We start from the raw sequence: 18898 nt of genomic DNA on the forward strand, positions 1-18898 counted from the left end.
CTAACCCATAAATAGTACCTCAGGTTAAGAACTTTGCTTCAGGATGAGAGCAGAAATCTTGCGGGGGCAGCACGGGGGCAGCGGGAGGCCCTATTAGCTAAAGTGGTACCTCAGGTTATGAACAGTTTCAGGTTATGAACAGACCTCCAGAACGAATTAAGTTCTTAACCCGAGGTACCACTGTATATATTCTAATTTTTCCAAGTGTTAAGAGCTTCTGTTTCAACAAGAGAACAATTGTTGCATTTCCAAACAATATTTGAAGATTAGCAGCTAAGTCTTAGAATTCCAACTACACTGAAAATGTGAACAAAGCAAATAAACCCAAATGGTGATTGACTGTACCAGTGCATGCAAGTATATTGTGGTAAATAATTTTAGTTCTTCCCTTCCCCCACCCCAAAAAGCCCCAAACTCAAGAACTGTAAGACATATTGTTTAGAAAGGTAGATTCAACATGCCATGTATATCATAAGCAGTCATATCTTCAAACTTATGGGGGGAGGGAACCAGGAGCAAAATCCATTCTGGAAGTGGAAGCCACCTTCGTCTTTTATCTGTTCAGTCTCACGTGCTAGAACTGCAGGACAGTGCAAAATCTGTCTGCATAATTTGGACATTTTGACACAATATAATGTTTTATTATAATCAGTGCATGCAACAAAATGCATTCGCCAAACAAGCTTTCTACATTCTGCTTACACAGGAAATCCCAAAGGGTTACCAACATTAACGTCATTTTAAGACACAGGGTTTGCTCATGTTTTTCTGTGTTCAGTCCTTGTCCACTGAACAACCAACAGTTGGTTAGTTGTTCCAGCACAGATCAGTATATTTCAGGGCATAGTAGATACATGTCAAGGCATGGGAAAAAGTGCCAAGTGGGGTCCTGCAGGGTTCCCGTCCTGGGCACACCGTTGTCCAACATTTTTATAAACGACTTGGATGAAGGAATTGAGCGGGAGGGATAGATAAATATTGCAGAAGACAGAATCAGGATTCAAAATGACTTAACAGATTGGCAAACTGGGCACAAACCAACAAAATGAATTTCAATAGGGACAAATATAATGTTTTGCACTTGGGAAGGAAGAACCAAATTCACAAATAATGTACTGTTCCGTGTACACCCCCCCCCCATGTATAACACACACATCCCTATCTATTTTGGGGGACTAAAAATTAAGAAAATGGGAGATTGCCCAGTTGTTGAGCTTTTTTAGGGGGGATTGTCGAAAATCACTCACCTGCCTGGCCGACACTTAACACTCGTGCGCATCGCAACAGGCTCCAAACATCGTCCCCTCAATGGCAGAAGCAGCCTATTGCCCACCCAATTGCCACAGCAACATCCAATCAACACCACCCCTTGCCGCAGACACCAATAGCACGCTGCAGAACATCTCCGACTTGCGGCATCAACCAATCCCATGCCACCCCTAGCCACTAACCATGTATAAGACGACCCCAGATTTTAAACATAATTTTTCAGTTAAAAAACATAGTCTTATACACAGAAAAGTACGGTATATGAAGGGGGACACCTGGCTTTCCAGCAGTACATGTGAAAAGGATCATGGGGGCTTGGTGGACCACAAGCTTAATATGATCAACAGTGTGATGCAGCAGCTAAAAAAGCTATTCTAGGCTGCGTCAACAGAAGTCTAGTGTCCAGATCAAGTGAAGTACAGTGGTGCCCCGCAAGACGAACGCCTCGCAAGACGGAAAACCCGCTAGACGAAAGGGTTTTCCGTTTTGGAGGCGCTTCGCAAAACAAATTTCCCTATGGGCTTGCTTCGCAAGAAGAAAATGTCTTGCGAGTTCCTGCGGGTTTTTCCCCCTTTCCCCCCCTTTTCCTAAGCCACTAAGCCACTTATCAGCTGATCCGCTGATAAGCCGCTTAACAGCTGATCGCTAAAAGCCGCTAAACCGCTAATAGCGCTAATCCGCTAAGCTGTCAATGGGCTTGCTTCGCAAGACGAAAAAACCGCTATACGAAGAGCCTCACGGAACGGATTAATTTCGTCTTGCGAGGCACCACTGTAATATGTCTCACTCTATTCTGCCTTGGTCAGATCACTCTTGGAGTCCTGTGTCCAGTTCTGGGCACCACAATTTAGGAAGGATGTTGACAAGCTGAAACGTGTGCAGAGGAGGGCAACCAAGATGACCAAGGGTCTGGAAACCAATCCGCATGAGGAGTGGTTGATGGAGCTGGGTATGTTTAGCCATACCCAGATATGATAGCCATCTTCAAATATCTCAAGGAGCTTGTTTTCTTCTGCTTTGGAGGGCAGGACTTGGCTTAAAATTACAAGAAAGGAGATTCCGACTAAACATCAGGAAGAACTTTCTGAGGGTAAGAGCTATTTGACAGTGAAACAGTCTTCTTTGGGAGGTTTTTAAGCAGAGGTTGGATGGTCGTCTGTCATGGATGCGTTAGCTGAGATTCCTGCACTGCAGGTAGATGGACTAATGACCCTCTAGGTCCCATCCAACTCTGATTCTGATTCATGGGGATTCCTCTTCACATAAGGACAACACAAAATGTATCCGATGCATATTTTATTACAGAATTAGAAAGTCTTCATCAAATAGCTTGTAGTCAAATGGGAACTAAAAAGGCAAAAACAATGTATATTACAAGGCATTCAGAGATCACCTAGAACATACAATTTTGGCAACAGATCACCAGTTATTACATTTTTTGTTTCATTTAAAAATAATTGTTTTAAATGATCATTTCAAAGCTGGTCACATCCATTTCTGCCCAAATACTTGAGGTTTTCACTTTTTCAATGCCGCTGTCAATTCAGGAACAACCTGAAAAAGCCATTAAAAGCAGCTAAATTTAAATATGCAAGGAACTGAAACATCTTAGAAGTGTTATGAGAGCTTAAGAAACATGTTTAAGCAGCTAAACTTAAGCACATTTGGATGACCTTAAAAACAAATAAACGTGTTGACCAACAGCAAGCACAAAGTTTACATGATACTCAAGGTATTGTATGCTTGTTCTGCCCGTCACAGATGCAAAAGGTGTTTGGCTGCTGATTGCTATGCTCAAGATCAGCAGGATGACTGAACATGAAGACTTCTTTCTGCACTGGGCTCTAAAGCCTGTCCCAGCTGCAGCCAAGAAAAAAACCCCTTTAGAGCAGGTTGCTAAATCCAGACTCACCTAGTGGCAGTGAGAGTGGCTACTGGGCAGAGATGATGGGAGCAGTAACTGGACAACAACTGGAAGGCCACAGGCTCCCCACTCCCTGCTTTAGCATGCAATGCTGAAGTCTTTGTATTAAAAAAGCCAACAAATTACGGCATAGCCAAACTTTCATTTCAGCTGATTTATAAAGCTCAGAACTGTTGCTGTAGAATGTTGTAAAAAATTTATGTGAAAAACAGAGTTCTGATTTTATTTCTCTAGTTTTGAGAAGCCAAAGAAGCACTAAGCAAGCAGTCCACTTTATTTGTGGTGGGATGTGCAAAATCAGGCCATGAAGGCAGACAGAAGAGCTCATTTAACTAAGCCGGTGTTTCAGAGGGAGAGGTGCCAGCACCTTGGCACCTGCAGCAGATCTGTCACTTAACTGAGCTCTGCCCATGCTGCACGGTGATTCTTACTAGTCTTCTGAAGAGCAGCAATCCATGAAAACAGGTGGTGGATTGGCCTACTGACTACACCTGAAATGCTACCTAGTAAATATCAGTTACCTTCTCTTTCCCGGGGCTGTGGGATGCCCTCGCTCAGCAAGATCCCAGCTGATGAATAAAGCCTCTCAATTATTTAAGAGATCTACATTTCCATTAGGTGGAAATAATGTGGTCGTACAAAATTTATTAAGGAAATTGTCTACATGTTGTTTCTTCCGAATGTCACTTTGTCTCCAGCTTATTAAAAGGCCCATGTTTACTGCCAAGCCGACAGGCATTAGTTCAGGAATAGCATTAAGTGCTGGCAGGGTTTCTGCCGCCTCTCCTCCATCTATATACCACCAGGCACCCATGCCAGGGGCACAGATTACATGCTAGGAGAACCCCAAAGGGGGAGGAGAGAAAAGGACTGAGGCGGCAAGCGGCCGTTTCAGCAGCACATGTAAGCATTTTCAAACACAAAATATAAGATGGCATGAAATAAATGTCAGCACTGTTTCGTTCTGGGAAATTCACACTCTTGTCACTTTACATAACAAACTAAGCCAATCTTAGATTTGGTGTAAGCCATTTCACTCTTCCTTATATATTAGTGTTTACTTTAGTAAAATTCTGTAATGGGTGAAGCCAACTGATTAAGATTTAGGAAGACATAACATAGATTGTAAAAAAAAAAATAATGAATGTGATCCACTGAGGCCTAGCAGGATACGGGGTTGACCCAGTGGGAGTCCTTTGCTTTCCTTACTACTGGAGATGAATTTAGACACCAAGGCACATACCAAACGGAAGCTTCCAGCTTTTTGTTATTAACATGTAGAGAGAGGGAATTGTGACTACCAACCAAAACCCATTTGCCCCAACCACAGTTCAGCCGTGTCTTCAGAGCCAAAGAGCAAGGTAGCGAGTCTGGCTTGCTGGAATCTCAACCCTAGCCAGCTTGCCCTGCCCAGGAAGTTCTAGGGGAAATCCTTGGAGGCAAGAGGTCAGACAAGGAAATGCCCCTCCTATGGAGCACAGCCGCCCAGTCCCCTACCTGACCAGAGCTGACCTAGTGGTGTGTGTCCAGTAAAGGTAAGAGACCCCTGGACGAAGAAAGTCCAGTCAAAGGCAACTATGGATTGCAGCGCTCATCTCGCTTTCAAGCCAAGGAAGCCGGGGTTTGTCCACAGACAGCTTTCCAGGTCATGTGGCCAGGAGGACTAAACCGCTTCTGGCGCAACGGAACATCGTGATGGAAACCAGAGCACACAGAAACGCTGTTTACCTTCCTGCCGCAGTGGTACCTATTTAGCTACTCGTGCTGGTGTGCTTTCAAACTGCTAGGTTGGCAGGAGCTGGGACAGAGCAATGGGAGCTCACCCCGTCGCAGGGATTCAAACTGCTGACCTTACAATTGGCAAGCCCAAGAGGCTCAGTGGTTAAGACCACAGCGCCACCCACCCAATAATCTAGCCTGATGTGGCCCTTCCAGGAGCACATTTAAGAACTAAAGAGGTGGAATTTTTTAACCGAGGGAGGAGCCATCACATACAGACAAAGCCTTAAGATACCTGACTGCTGATTATAGGAGCTGACTCCTATGGGAGTCCCTTTGGCCCCCCAAAAAATATTTGAGAGGGCCAGACCCCCCCCAAATTGATGGACATTGCCACTCAAATGATGTGCATATGCTATATCTTGTGATCGATTATGTGGGGTGGGGTTTACCTGTGCCCCCCCATATTTTATTGAAGATTGCACCCTTGCTGCCCGTTCCTTCACTGCCACAGTTGCCAAAGAGATTTTGACACTTTTCTCAATTATTGAGGTGGGGTAGCACAATATAGATCCAGGTAAAACAGGTGCCAGTGGAATTTATGTGGTTGGGGCAATAGTGCCAGAAATAATACGTACCCTCTGTTTCCAAAGTGCTACATTAGCCCAGTCTAGGGGTGTGGACCTTTTCTGGCTCTGGTTTACATTGCCTCACCCAACAGGCCAACTGTGACGGGTGGTCAGGGCAACCCACTTGTCAGATACATGATGTCACATGATTTATCATCATCATCATCATCAAGTGAGTTGTCCCACCCACCTGTCAAAATCATTGCATGGAATCAGAGATTAAAAGGAGTGTGGGAGTGCCTGGGAAACATTTTGCAGTGTTCCTTGAAGCAGCCTTTTCTCCCACTTCCTTTAAAGATGTTTTAAGGCAGGGACACTGTTGAGAGTGCTGCAATGCACATAACTGGTCCTTCATCACAGAATGATGAATCAAGGGGGGAAAGCTGGCCTTGCATGGGCAGCAAAAGCAAGCAGACCGCATTTATTTGGAAAGCTTGCCTCACACTGGTCCTTTTTGGAGACTGTAGGGATCAGTGGAGGGAGGGCTTTCCATGAAAGTAGGCAAGGTTTGGGCCAAATTGGACCCCTTGACAGGCCCAGATTGCCCCATGGGCCAGAGGTTCCCCATCCTTGGCAGAGTTTTTATTACATTGGCTTGCTTTATCACAAAAGCCAGCTGAGAAGCTCTAGACCATATTCAACTTCACCAGTGGAGGTGGAGGAAGAGGGGAGAATTGCACTCTGCTTCCTTACTTTGAATGCATTCTTCCCACTGGTCCCTCCAGGGGGCACTATAGTTATGCAGGGGCATCCTCACCTCTAAGGAAGGTAGGAGTGTACACTGGCACAAAATCAGAGTGTACCTCCTCCTACCATCTTAACCTGCAGCCCTGGAGTGGGAGTAGAGAGAAGCAAATCTCCCTCTGTCCTTGGTCAAGCTACTGGGAGAAGAAAACAGAGCACCGGGAGGGGAGGGCTCAAGATTTCGGCCATTGCTGTTGCATGTAAAAGTGCCTCCCAAGTAACAAACCCAATAGGATCTTTTAATTGTAATCTGCTAAAATAAAGTTGTGCAGCCATTTGCTCTCAAATACAAGCCCTGCTTCAGTTAATGCTGATTGTGGTCAACCCCTTGCCTGCAGAATTTTCATATAGTTCCATTCTGCTAATAAGATAGGAAACATGTTATTAAGTATCATGTAACACATATGGTCAGGGACACGGGTGGCACTGTGGGTTAAACCACAGAGCCTAGGACTTTCTGATCAGAAGGTCGGTGGTTTGAATCCCTGCAATTGGGTGAGCTCCCGTTGCTCGGTCCCTGCTCTTGCCAACCTAGCAGTTTGAAAGCACAGCGGGAAGGTAAACGGCGTTTTCCGTGCGCTGCTCTGGTTGGCCAGAAGTGGCTTAGTCATGCTGGCCACATGACCCAGAAGCTGTACGCTCGGCCAAAGTGAGATGAGTGCCGCAACCCCAGAGTTGGCCACGACTGGACCTAATGGTCAGGGGTCCCTTTACCTTAACACATATGGTCAAGGCTGTATAACCCCATTTGGGAGGCGGTGCTGGCTGCTGAAAGGGGCTACATAGATATTGGCAGATTCATTGAAGGTTTCAAGATCCTAAAGAGCAAGGTCTATGACATCATGACTTTTTGCAGGGCTATCAAAATCAGTGCCCATCCCAAACAGCCTTCCTTGGATTGAGGTGGGTGAAGGAAACACTTCTAATGTTTGAAGTACTGGAGAGTGGAAGGAAAGTGATCAGCACACATTCAATCTCTGTTTACGTCCGTGAGGACTGATAGGCAGCTTTAACCCAACAACTTTTGGAATGTCATCATTCCAAAGGTTGGTTCCCCCACAACAAAACTCACCTTAAACAAGTCGGCTACCAAACCATAATCGGCAACTTGGAATATTGGTGCTTCTGGATCTTTGTTGATAGCTACTATTGTCTGAAAAAAGAAAGTAAAGAGGGAGATTACTTGTGGAGTACAAGTTATTGGTGGCTTTCTCTGTAGTCACAGAATCACAGAGTGGGAGGAGACCCACTTGCCCAACCGCCTGCTCAGTGCCCCCAGCCTTGGCTGACCCTACTGCTCTTCAAGGAGGTTCTTTCTCACTCTTCACAACAGAAATAAGAAACTGAATGTTTACAACCTGTCTTGTGGTGCCTCAATCTTAATCCGCCCCCCCCCCTGAATCTGTTGGCAATGCATGTGTCAAGCCAGACACTGGGCACATGCAATGCCACATGGTGAAATTCTATTTGCCTGCCCAGGATCGCACTTTAAATCCAGCCGACCACCCTTCATCACAAGTAACTCCCAAGGCAAAACACCAACACCTGCTAGTGCTCTCTCAACTTCTCCGTTCTCACTCTAAAGCAGGGCTGGAGCACCACTGGCCCTCCTGGCTGGGGCTGATGGGAGTCCAACAAGACCCATTCCCAGCCTTGAGATAAGCTGAACAACACATCTAAAAAGATGGGCCTGAGAATCAAAGACATGGGATGATAATAAGCATAGGCAATGGGTTGATTCCAGTTCTGAGCTGGGGCAAGAGGACTCCCAGTTCCCCTTCCCCCACTGCCAGATCTATTCTGGAATGTCCCCCAACCCCCTGGAGCCAATTTGGGGGAATATGGGGGGGGCTGGAGGGGACTGGAGAGAAAGAAGCTCCACCCTGCACCTGGAAGTCTGTTGCAGGAGCTGCAGCATTGGAGCTGCAGTCCACTGGATTGGAATCACTGCAAAATCTTATGGCTGTGGGCTAGATAATTAGAAATTGCAGCCATTGTGCAAAGAGCAACCTTCAACAACCCTGAGGGCTTCAAAACACATGGGCAGCCCTGCTGGTTCAGACCAAAGGTCTATCTAGTCCAGTATTCCATTCTGCATAGCGACCAAGCAGATGCTGTTGGGAAGTCCACAAGGAGGACAGAAAAGTCACAGAGCACCTCTGCTGTTGCTCCCCAGCAGCTGAGGTTCAGTGGCACACTGCCTCTGAACATGAGAAGTTCAATAAAGCCATCACAGGCTTCTTGAACCTGCCTATGGACGTACGGCTCAAGTACCTCCAAAGGGACATTTTACTTTCTCTCTTTCAAATAGCAGCAACACCACTGTCCTACAATAAATTGTGTTAACGAATCAGCCACTGGCCCAATTAATGCTTAAGCCTCACCTGTTTTTACTTTCAAGTCTTTTATTTAAATATTTAGTTAATTTACTTAAGCAAAAGGTTAACTAACTCAAAGCAGCTTACAGGCAACGAAGAAGCATAGCATGAATTTATTTACATGCAGCTGTAAGTCACAATAATATTTATTTGCTAGTTATCAACAGTTTACTTTTAGTGAACTATTTTTCATATAGATATGAAAAATAGTTTTTAAGGGGAGAGAGGAAAGCAGAGAGATTCCATTACTTAAAGATAAATAAATACTGGTTTTCTACCTTGACATAACGACAAATAAATTATACATTTTGCTTGCAAAAAGCTTTGTGGACTACTTTCAGAAACACATTCAAAGTGTGCAAGTTCACAGTGCCAGATAATTGACAGCATGGAGGGTGGAAATCCACTCAGGAGATTGTTGCCATGGTTACAGAAGGGTTTCCCTTGCTTCCACACATTGTTTGAGCAGATACAACCCAACTCCGTCTAGGGTCTGATAAACACAAAGAAGTGGGGCACAGCTCAAGTAAAAGTAAAATAAAGTTTAAGCTCTCAAAAATATGTTCTGCGAGTTCAAATATATAACAATATTCAGAAAAAAACTCTAGCAAAACATATTTGAACATCGTTTTTTAAAAAATGGCATTTTCAACGCCCAAAGCAGTGGACAGAAATAGCACAACTTACTGAAGTGATGAAAGATTTGTTTTATTCAAGTCCAGTGCCAAAGCAATTTGCAGCACATTTCTCAGCATGTCTATTCAGAATTCTGTCCCACTGAGCTGAGCATGTGTGTAGATCATTGAAGCCTTAGGGTAGGGCTGGGGGATATATTGGTATATCATCCAAAACCAGGCAAAAGGCCTTATCGTGATATCGTTTTCATAATTTTTGACCTGGCAATATACTGCTAATCATGATGTGTGTATGTGCTATTCAAAAATCACAATGTGGGGGAAACAGTGAGCTCAGCCAGTGCCTCTACATAGCTCCATCCTTATTTCAGACATGGTGATATATTGGTATATCGTGATGTTTAGCTGGTATACACTGCGATGTTGGAAACCAGATATCATCCACCCCTGCCTTAGGGCGCAAACCAGTGGTTCCCGCTAGGAGGGCAGCCCAGGGGCCACAGGAAAGAGTGTATTTCTTCATCTGCCCATGAAAAGGAAGATTCACCTTAGAGATCCCCTTGTGGTCACAGAAACCTCTGCAGCTGCACCCCCCCCCCCAAACACACTTATGCCATCTGTTTTCCAATGGCGCAAGGGAGAGAGACCTAAAAGCTCCCTTGTTCTCCGGGGAAACTTCTAAACCAGGAAGAAACATGTACCAGCCCTGGAGATGGCAGAGTGAATCTCCCAGCCAAAGGGAAAAGCTGCCCACCCCACCAGCTTCCAACCCAGCAGGGCTTGGATAGGACAGTTCCTTCACCATCATCACAGAGAGATCATTCTGCTCGAGTATTAGAGGGTGAATATTTTCCCTAGCATTACTGGTGGAATCATCTGTTTAGATGGTCATGACGAAAAAGATGGTCGACTATAGTCCAAGCCAGTCAGGGAGCAGCACACAAGATGGAACGTGAATTGGATGTTCGCCTTTCCATATTGACTTTTAATGCCTCCTCCCCACAAAAAAATCATACGGAGCAGGAAACTATCTTAATGACATAGAGTTTAAGAATGAAAACTGCAGCATCAACAATCTTCCTCCACCAATTTCACCATTCTGGCAGGAGCATCATTTTGCTAGATTCCTTTCCACCTAAATATTAAACCATACTTCCTTCACTTTAAAATGCTCATTCTTGCCATTTCTGCCATTTAATTATGTCTCTCAAAGTACTGTTCATGTGAAAGAGGGCAAATTGTTCTCTTGTTTATCTCAGATAAGTCACTTTGTGAATTGTACTGTACTCCTGTGCACATTTGCCTAAAATAAGTTATTCTTCAGACATCCGAAGAAGTATGCATACACACGAAAGCTTATACCAAGAACAAACTTAGTTGGTCTCTAAGGTGTTACTGTACAATTTTTAAACTTTTTTAAAATTTATTTCGACTGCGTCAGACCAACACGGCTACCTACCTACCTGAATCTGCCCAAAATAAGGTTTTACTGTGTTCAATGGGGTTTCCTCCCCAAGTAACTTTATATAGGGTAATAATCTTAGGGTCCTGGCCAATAAAATTAATGGATGAAAGTTCTTCATGCCCATTCGTATCAATGAGTCTGCTCTGAGTAAGATGAACACTGGATGCAACCTGAATGCACTAACCATCAACAAGTATTTCTGAGACTCCAAGCAGGAGGAGGAGTTTTAAAAGCCACATTGCCCAGGGTATCAGCTACATGAGTTGGGCTAATGAACAGGTAAGAGGCACCTCAGCTGGTGTGTCATATACCACTATGGGCAATTTTTTCCCAGCAGTCTCCACAGTGGTGGGTGTGTGTCTGTGACACTATTCAGGTACTGAAACTATATCCCAAAAAGGAGTGTAGCATTGTTCTGCCCAGACATATCTATTTGACTACATGGCTCCAATGTCCTTAGGATGATTTGTTAATGACAAGAAATAGTCTGACTCTTCACAATTCAAAGAGAAAACAAAGCACATCAGAAAACACAAAAAAGAAAACTGGGACATACAGTGAAGACACAGAATTATTTTATAGTTTTCATGCTTCAACATGTGAATTTTCTCACATTAAACTGCCTCTTAAAAAGGCAGGAAAGCTCTTGTTTCAGAGATAATGAAACCCATCTTCCACTGGAGGTACAGAAAGATAATCTGAACAAGTCTTGTGGAAAAACATAGTTGAAAAACATTTCAGCTACTAATGAGTTAAACCTTTTAAAGTTTTATTATCATTTTATAATAGGGTTTCCATTTGAATGGATAAATGATGGAACATTCAAAAAGCGCCTTTTACTTTATGGAATAGTAAGTCCATAATTCAAATTGCACATTGTTATGCATGAATTCATGTGTCAGATTCTGAAATATATGAATATAGCTCTACGGCATAGGATTCTAAACAGAAACTGTTTTGCTTAAGCTATAAATTCAGTCTGCTTCTACAAATGGTCTGTTTCTGTTTATTTTGGAATGTGTACACTGTAATGCACTATTGGCAATAATGTTGTGATATTGACAACTGATTTACTTTCTAGAATGGGATTAATCTATTCTATTTCTATATTTTACTCAACTGCCACCACCCAAAAGAAGCTTGTCTCTGCTTTAACTATGACCAATGAACTTTTCTATAGTACCTTGCTGTCTTTCATTCCAGCTAGATGCTGAATTGCTCCAGATATTCCAACAGCAATATAAAGTTCCTGAAACAGAAAACAGAATAGAATTGAAATAAAGATTCAAACTAGTGGGAAAATGCATTCTGCAAACAAATTTTACCAGTGGGTGACTTAGGTTCAGTCTACATTGCTTCTGCTCCTCAATATTCTTTCTGGCTTAAGGAGCTTGCTCCATCATCTATGTGACTGCTCTTCAGTTATTTGAAAATGGCTATTACATAGATGATGGTGCAAGCTCCTTTTCTTCCACTCCAGAGGGTAGGACCTAAATCAATGGATAGAAATTGCAAGAAATACTGACTAAACACCAGGAAGAATTTTCTGACGATAAGAGCTGTTCGAATAGACTCCCTCAGAAAGTGGTGGACTCTCCTTGAATGGCCATCTGGCAAAGATTCTTTAGCTATGACTCCTGCACTGCAGGAGGTAGGATAGATGACCCCTGAGGTCCCTTCCAACCCTACAATTTTATGATTCTACTTGCTGTGGGAAGAAACCACATCAGTCACCGCCCAACATGTCAAAACATAGTGATCCTAAGAAGGGAGGATCCAGCAATGCTGCTCTTTCACTGACACTGAAGCCTTTTAACTCAATGTTTAGGGGAGAAATAGGCATACAGACCATGTAAGATTCAGAAAGCAACTGTACCCCATAACAAATTTCTTATCCATTGACTTCTCAAAACATTTCCACACATGTTTACTCAGCAGTAAAGTCCCAATGACAGGGCTTGCACCCTATTTATTTATAATATTTCTTCCTCCTCTTCCCAGGCTGGGTTACAACAATATAATATACATTTATAAAAATAAATAAAACAATTTCAATTATGAAAGTAAGTAAAAGTAACATTTTTTACTGAAGCTGTCCATGCTCTGGTGAGATCCCACATGGACTACTATCATGCAATGTATGTGGAGCTGCCCCTAGTTTGGGATGCAGCTGCTAGGTGGGGCAACCCCATGAGACCACGTACCACTGGACCCGAAAGCACTGCAACGGTTGCCAGCAAGCAGCATGGCCCAGTTCAAGGTGTTAGTACTAGCATACAAAGCTCTAACTGGCTTGGGACCCAAGTGCATCAAAGAGTGGCATCAGCAAGCGAGGCTTTGGTAGTTACAACCAAAACAAAATTGTATAGATTCAACAAGAGAGGTGGGTCCCACAAAACAAAACAAAACACTTTAAATAGAGTCAAGACCCTGACGGGAATTCTGCACTTGTGGATCTTGCTGACAATGCATTGCTGTGATAAGCCTGCACTAACTGGGCAATGGTGGCCAGGAAATGTGTAGAGGTCTGTTTTTGTGCATGCAGAATTTGACATATTAATACAAAGTTAGGAAATCATACGGATTAGTAAAGAAACAACAGGTGGCAATTTAAAAAGTTTCTGAATGCCTTAAGCACATCTGGAATCTGTGTGTGTGTGTGTGCGCGCGCGTGCGCGTGCACCACACACCCCTATTATGTGGTTCTAAGACCAACCATCACCCAAAACTTTTGTAACCGCATATCTGCCTGTCACAGTAAGCTATAATCCCTGCAGTGGTAGTACAGTGCAATTTGCAATGTGCTATGCTCTCTGGGTTAAATATTTATATTTTCCTTATGAAGGTGCCAACAAATTCACTTGCAAGCTCAACAGGTACCCTGGCCATATAGAGAGCAGAACAGCCAGGAGCACACAGGGAACATCCCAGAGTTCTCAATTGCACTGCAGTTTGGAGAATCTCTTCCAAGCCATATGAAAAATAAATGTGGTTTCTTATCTTCGGAGAACAATCAGAAGACCACATGCTTTGTATGTAAAAGGTCCAATCCTTAATTACCAGATACTCCAGTTAAAAGGCTCAGCAGGTGATGGGAGCAGCTCTCTGCCTCAAACCTGGAAGTCTCTCCCACTCAGATTCAACAATATTGGGCCAAATGCACCTCTCTCTCTCTCTCTCTCTCTCTCTCTCTCTCTCTCTCTCTCTCTCTCCAGATGCCAGGCAACCAGGGTGTGGTTTGTGTGCGGAATGGAAACTGTAAACAATGGTTGGCTAATAAGTGAAGCCAATATCTGTGGAGCCCTCTAACTACCCCCCATGCAGCCCCGTTGAATCTGCAGAGCGAAGAAACAGCAATTAAGCAAGGAAAAATGTGGATATTGCATGAGCCACATTGCACTGGAAAAAACTGCTCAAATCCCAAGCAGTGAAGTAGTTCACATCACTATAGAGTCTGCCAGGTCAAACAATTTCATCCCTTTCTAATCCTTTTCACTTTAAGAACTTATATGGGGCTTTGATCAGCCGGGACACGTGATTACTCTTAAGCGTGCTTAGGGTGTCTGCTTGAGTGCAGGGCCATACAGCGTTTCTTTTTGCTCTCGTGGGAAAAGCACATCAATTGCTTTCAGCTAAATGCACTCTCATATGAATATTTTAGTACAATTTAATGTTTCTGCACCAACCCCTGAGGAACAGAGCATCAATTTGAGTACACGGTTCTCTTGGACTTAAAAGCCACACTGGATAATGTAGGATGAAAGGGGCTGTCAGTCTCCAGCTTTTTAGCAAGTCAGAGAAAGAGAACCTGAAAATTCAGTCCCAGCTGCATACAAACAGCTCTTTGAAGTTTGTAGCTCAAAAAAGAAAGACAACGCTGCTGCGCATTCAGAGGAAATGGGCATTTCCCCCCCAAATCTGTTAACAGCACTGACTTAACCTTTGCACCATCAACATCACTCCTGGTCCATTAATAAAATACCCAAATTCCCTCCTCCCAAACAGCGAACTGTCAGTTCTGAGAACTTAATTTAGTTATCATGTGCATATTTACAGAAATTTTACAGTAAGGAGCTCCAGAATGTACTCTTTTAAAGTCACAACTTGCTAAGCAGAATGAATGCCAAGATCGTTGAGGTATAAGATAAATATTTAATATTTAAATAATAGACTGGTGTGTATGTACTGCCAAACCATGATACATAATTATGCAAAGAAGCCATCACAATTCCAAGTGAAATGTCAGTCATAAACTCCCCACTCTACTCACACAGCCATGAGGACTTCTGTCAAGCTTAACCACAGTAACCAGGGATCTTAAAAAAGAAACTCCGGTCGGTTTCAAAATACACTTTAAACCAAGAGGGCTTATTATCAAGCTGACCGTGCTGTTTGTTTGTTGAAAAATCGCTGGTTCATTCCCAACACAAGGTTGAGTGCTTCCTCTTCAGGAGTGCTCCAGCCACCACCTTCCTCCAACAGCCCAATTTATTCTCCTCCCACTCACCAAGGAACCTCGGTTTTTCTTTTTCGACTAAGACTGCAGCTACAGAACATGTTCCGTCCCAGTCCGCTGGAGCAATTTTCTAAATATTTCATCCTCTTTCTGCTAACCTCAGGGTTCCACCAAACATACAGATGTTTCCCTCTTGTTCCTCAGAGGCCCCATCTTGGCTCCATTTCTGTCCATACTTATCACCCAAGTTCACTATTAGAAGGAGAGATACATTAGGTGCCTGTGAACATGTTGACAGAACAGTTCTCTGGTGGCCAAAAACCCTTCAGGATTATGCAAGATATGACACAGCTCATTTATTACCTCAGCTCTGCGCATTTTGGTGCCAGGAAATAGTTCGGAACGAGGGCGACATGGGTGATGGCCAAGATGCCCAACAATCTAGCAATCCATACCACAGCAGTCCCAGGCCACAATGCTGTAGGCTGAGATCTCAAATGGTAGGGACCACTTATTTGCACAGCTCAGACTTTAAGTCCCGCACTATAATGAAACCATTTCAGACAACATTCCTATTGAATGGGGAATTTTTTTTCACCCCTCAGTCAACTAAGTCCTATCATTTTTAATGTTTTACTTCTAAGAACGTTCCCAAAGGACTATGCTGCTAACTGAGCGCACTTTTAACGTATCTGAACAAACTGGCCATTTGTTCACAGAGCAAGACGAGTGCATTTTGAGAAAGCTTCTACTCCACTTAAAGGAACTCAACAGGCTGCCAAGCTTTCCAGAGTGGTCTGCAACAAACTAGTGTACGTCTGTGGTTAGCACAGGAAGGGTTTTTTTTAAAGGGCCAAAAGCAAAGATATCTCTTGAAATCAGTGAAAGCATAATTAAAGGCAAACAGTTAGAAAAATGTGGCTATCTTCTTTCAAAACCATTCCCTTTGACATCTCCCAACCATTAGCAGAGAAGCAGTGGCATCAGTCAAAATCTCTTCCAACCTGCCTCAAATACACGCCCTACTCCATATCAGCTGAATTCCCCACTAGGCCAGTTCTGAAGCCTATAAATAGAGTAATAAAAACATCCATGACAAAATACTCTCCCCCACCATCGTGAACAAGAGTTTCCCTCACAACTTTACTTGCTCCTTATATCCCTTCCAATCAGATTTCAATTTTCAATCCACTGAAAAAAATGAAATTTACTCCATTAACCTGATGCAATTGTTTAAGACATGCTTGCCGAAAGTAAAATCTCAGCCATGTGACATGCAGATTCTTGTTAAATTTTTGTATACAGTTCATCAACAATCAAGTCAATCCTTTCCATAGGCAAGTTGCTATTTATTGGTCTAAATTTAGCCTGGAACAGGCACGTCCAACTTTCAAGAGACAGCGATCTACTCCCACTATAAAAAAGTGATCTACCAAAGTTGAGCTTTCTTTAAGGAAACCAAAGTTATTGAGCTTTTTTTTAGGGACCCAAACTAGGCGGGAGGCAGGATCCCACAATCAACCACAGACCCACTGCAATCGACCACTGGATCGTGATCAACCTGTTGGGACATCCCTGGCCTAGAAGATAATACTGCATCATGATATTACTAAGTGCAGTTGTACACAAAGCACAACTTATTGCAAAAACCAGAGCTGCCTAAATATGAAACTCCCCATATTGTGGATACCCCCCCCCATTTCAGATTCTATACCAGGTAAGTTTAAAATTTTAGTACTTAGAATTCACACAGCATCCTCTAGATGTCCTAAAAGAGGAAGGGGGCAGCCATTTCATTAGGCATGCCAAATGTGTATTATAGCAACTAGTTACACTGGAATGATTAAGTCTCCCGTCTCCAATATTTTTCCTATGCCAGTATTGTGATTTTAAAATCTGCATCTAGGTCCACAAAACCAAAATTCAATTTCCTCTTACGTTATGAGGCCATTCTGTGTTTTGTTCTGAATTAGCCACTGCCTTAAATAGAACCTTGTAGTATCTACTGTATTTTTTGCACCATAGGACACACCGGACAATAGGACGCACCTTGTTTTAGAGGGGGGAGAACAAGGCAAAAAAATTCTTCCGCTCTCTGACCAGCGCCCCTTCAGCGAAGCGGCAGGAAGCACTGCGCAGAGAGTGGGAGAATTTTCCCCCTCTTGTTTTCCCGCTCTAAAACAAGGTGCCATTTAAGGTGCGTTCAGGCGGCTACCTTGGAAGCCTGGAGAGCTAGAGGGGTCAGTGCGCACCGACCCCTCTCGCTCTCCAGGCTTCAGGTTCCTTTCGACCTGCTCTTTGGGGCTGGCGGGGGGAAGCCCACCACCAGCCCCAAAGAGCAGGTCTGGGAGCAGCGGAAAGGCGCAACGGAGAGGCTGCTGCCATAGTCACGCGTCACTTCTCCAGCTGGGAGAGGGTCGCGGGGCTATGGCTTCTTTAGCCCCATCCGCGCTCTCCCGGCTGGAGAGGTGACGCACGGCTATTGAGGCTCCTGCCATAGCCGTGCGTCACCTCTCCAGCCGGGAGAGGGTCGCGAGGGGCTGCTTTAGCTCCGCACACGCTCTCGCGGCTGGAGAGGTGATGCGCAGCTATGGAGGCTCCTGCCAGAGCCGCGCGTCGCCTCTCCAGCCGGGAGAGGGTCGCGGGGCTATGGTGTCTTCGCTCCATAGGACGCACACACATTTCCCCTTCATTTTTGAAGGGGAAAAAGTGCGTCCTATAGAGCGGAAAATACGGTATTTGCGGCCCTTAAACAAATATGTAACCAGTCAAGTTACTGCAGTCCTGGGGGTGCAAGAATGAAAACAAAACAGGCCAGTGATGTTGCATTTAGATCTGAAACCATGCAAACAAATATATAATTGCAGTCATTCTTGTTACATATCCCATAAGATTAGGAAATGTATCCTAGCCCTCAGAGCTTTGCATCATTCAGGACAAATAAGGCAGAGCTCTCTAAATACCTTTCTAAAAAATAACTGGCACAGCAAATGCGTGTTTTTGTTAATTATTTTATACGCCTTCTTAGAGGGAAATAAATGAAGCAGTAAAGATTTTGGCATTAGATATGCCCCTTGTTTGGCTGTATTAAGATGCTGAGGCCTAGCTTAGGTTTGTTTGTTTGCTGTAAATTTTAAATGACTAAGCTAAGAGGTTACAATAGGTTCCATCACACTCCCTTTTTTCCCTTCATCCCAAGAGGCAAAGCTTCTGTCACTCTGTTCAAATCAGGCCAAGTCTACTTTAGAAAACCACGCCCATTTCACCAATGTCACATGCTCTGCGGGTGATGACAGCTAGTTATGACAAGCTGGACTTAAATTGCTGCAATGATACCATGCACCAGAAGGGAATCTTTCCCAAGATAAGGCAACACCATGAAGAGAAAAGGGCCGGGTTCTGGCAATCCTAAAGGTACTACAGGCTGGGAAAGGGGGTGGGGGAGCGGGCAGGCTGTATGCAAGCCTGGAGACTGCATTACCTACAGCTCCATTAGGAAAAGGCAGTGGTCCTCCAAACTATTCCAGGGAATTTTAACAAGTCTCTTCTGCAAAAATAATTTGAATACTCACTGGTGCTACAATTTTGCCTGTCTGTCCAACCTGCATGTCATTGGGTACAAAGCCTGCATCAACAGCTGCACGAGACGCACCAACTAGAAGCAAAAAAAAAAAGATAG

General features: G+C 43.9%; 1 protein-coding gene across 1 annotated transcript in view; it reads right to left on the reverse strand.

Moving 5' to 3' along the window:
* Positions 1-2550: 2550 nt before the first annotated feature.
* ETFA (electron transfer flavoprotein subunit alpha) overlaps positions 2551-18898 on the reverse strand; it is a 51350-nt gene continuing 35002 nt past the window's right edge. The window contains exons 9-12 of the mRNA XM_081925763.1: positions 18792-18874; positions 11947-12012; positions 7358-7438; positions 2551-2823 (exon numbers count right to left, since the gene is read on the reverse strand). Coding sequence (XP_081781889.1) covers positions 2788-2823; positions 7358-7438; positions 11947-12012; positions 18792-18874 — 266 coding nt within the window. The 3' untranslated portion in view covers positions 2551-2787. The remainder of the gene's footprint in view (positions 2824-7357; positions 7439-11946; positions 12013-18791; positions 18875-18898) is intronic.

This window comes from Podarcis melisellensis, assembly GCF_964234715.1.
Source record: "Podarcis melisellensis genome assembly, chromosome: 9".
NCBI lineage: Eukaryota > Metazoa > Chordata > Lepidosauria > Squamata > Lacertidae > Podarcis > Podarcis melisellensis.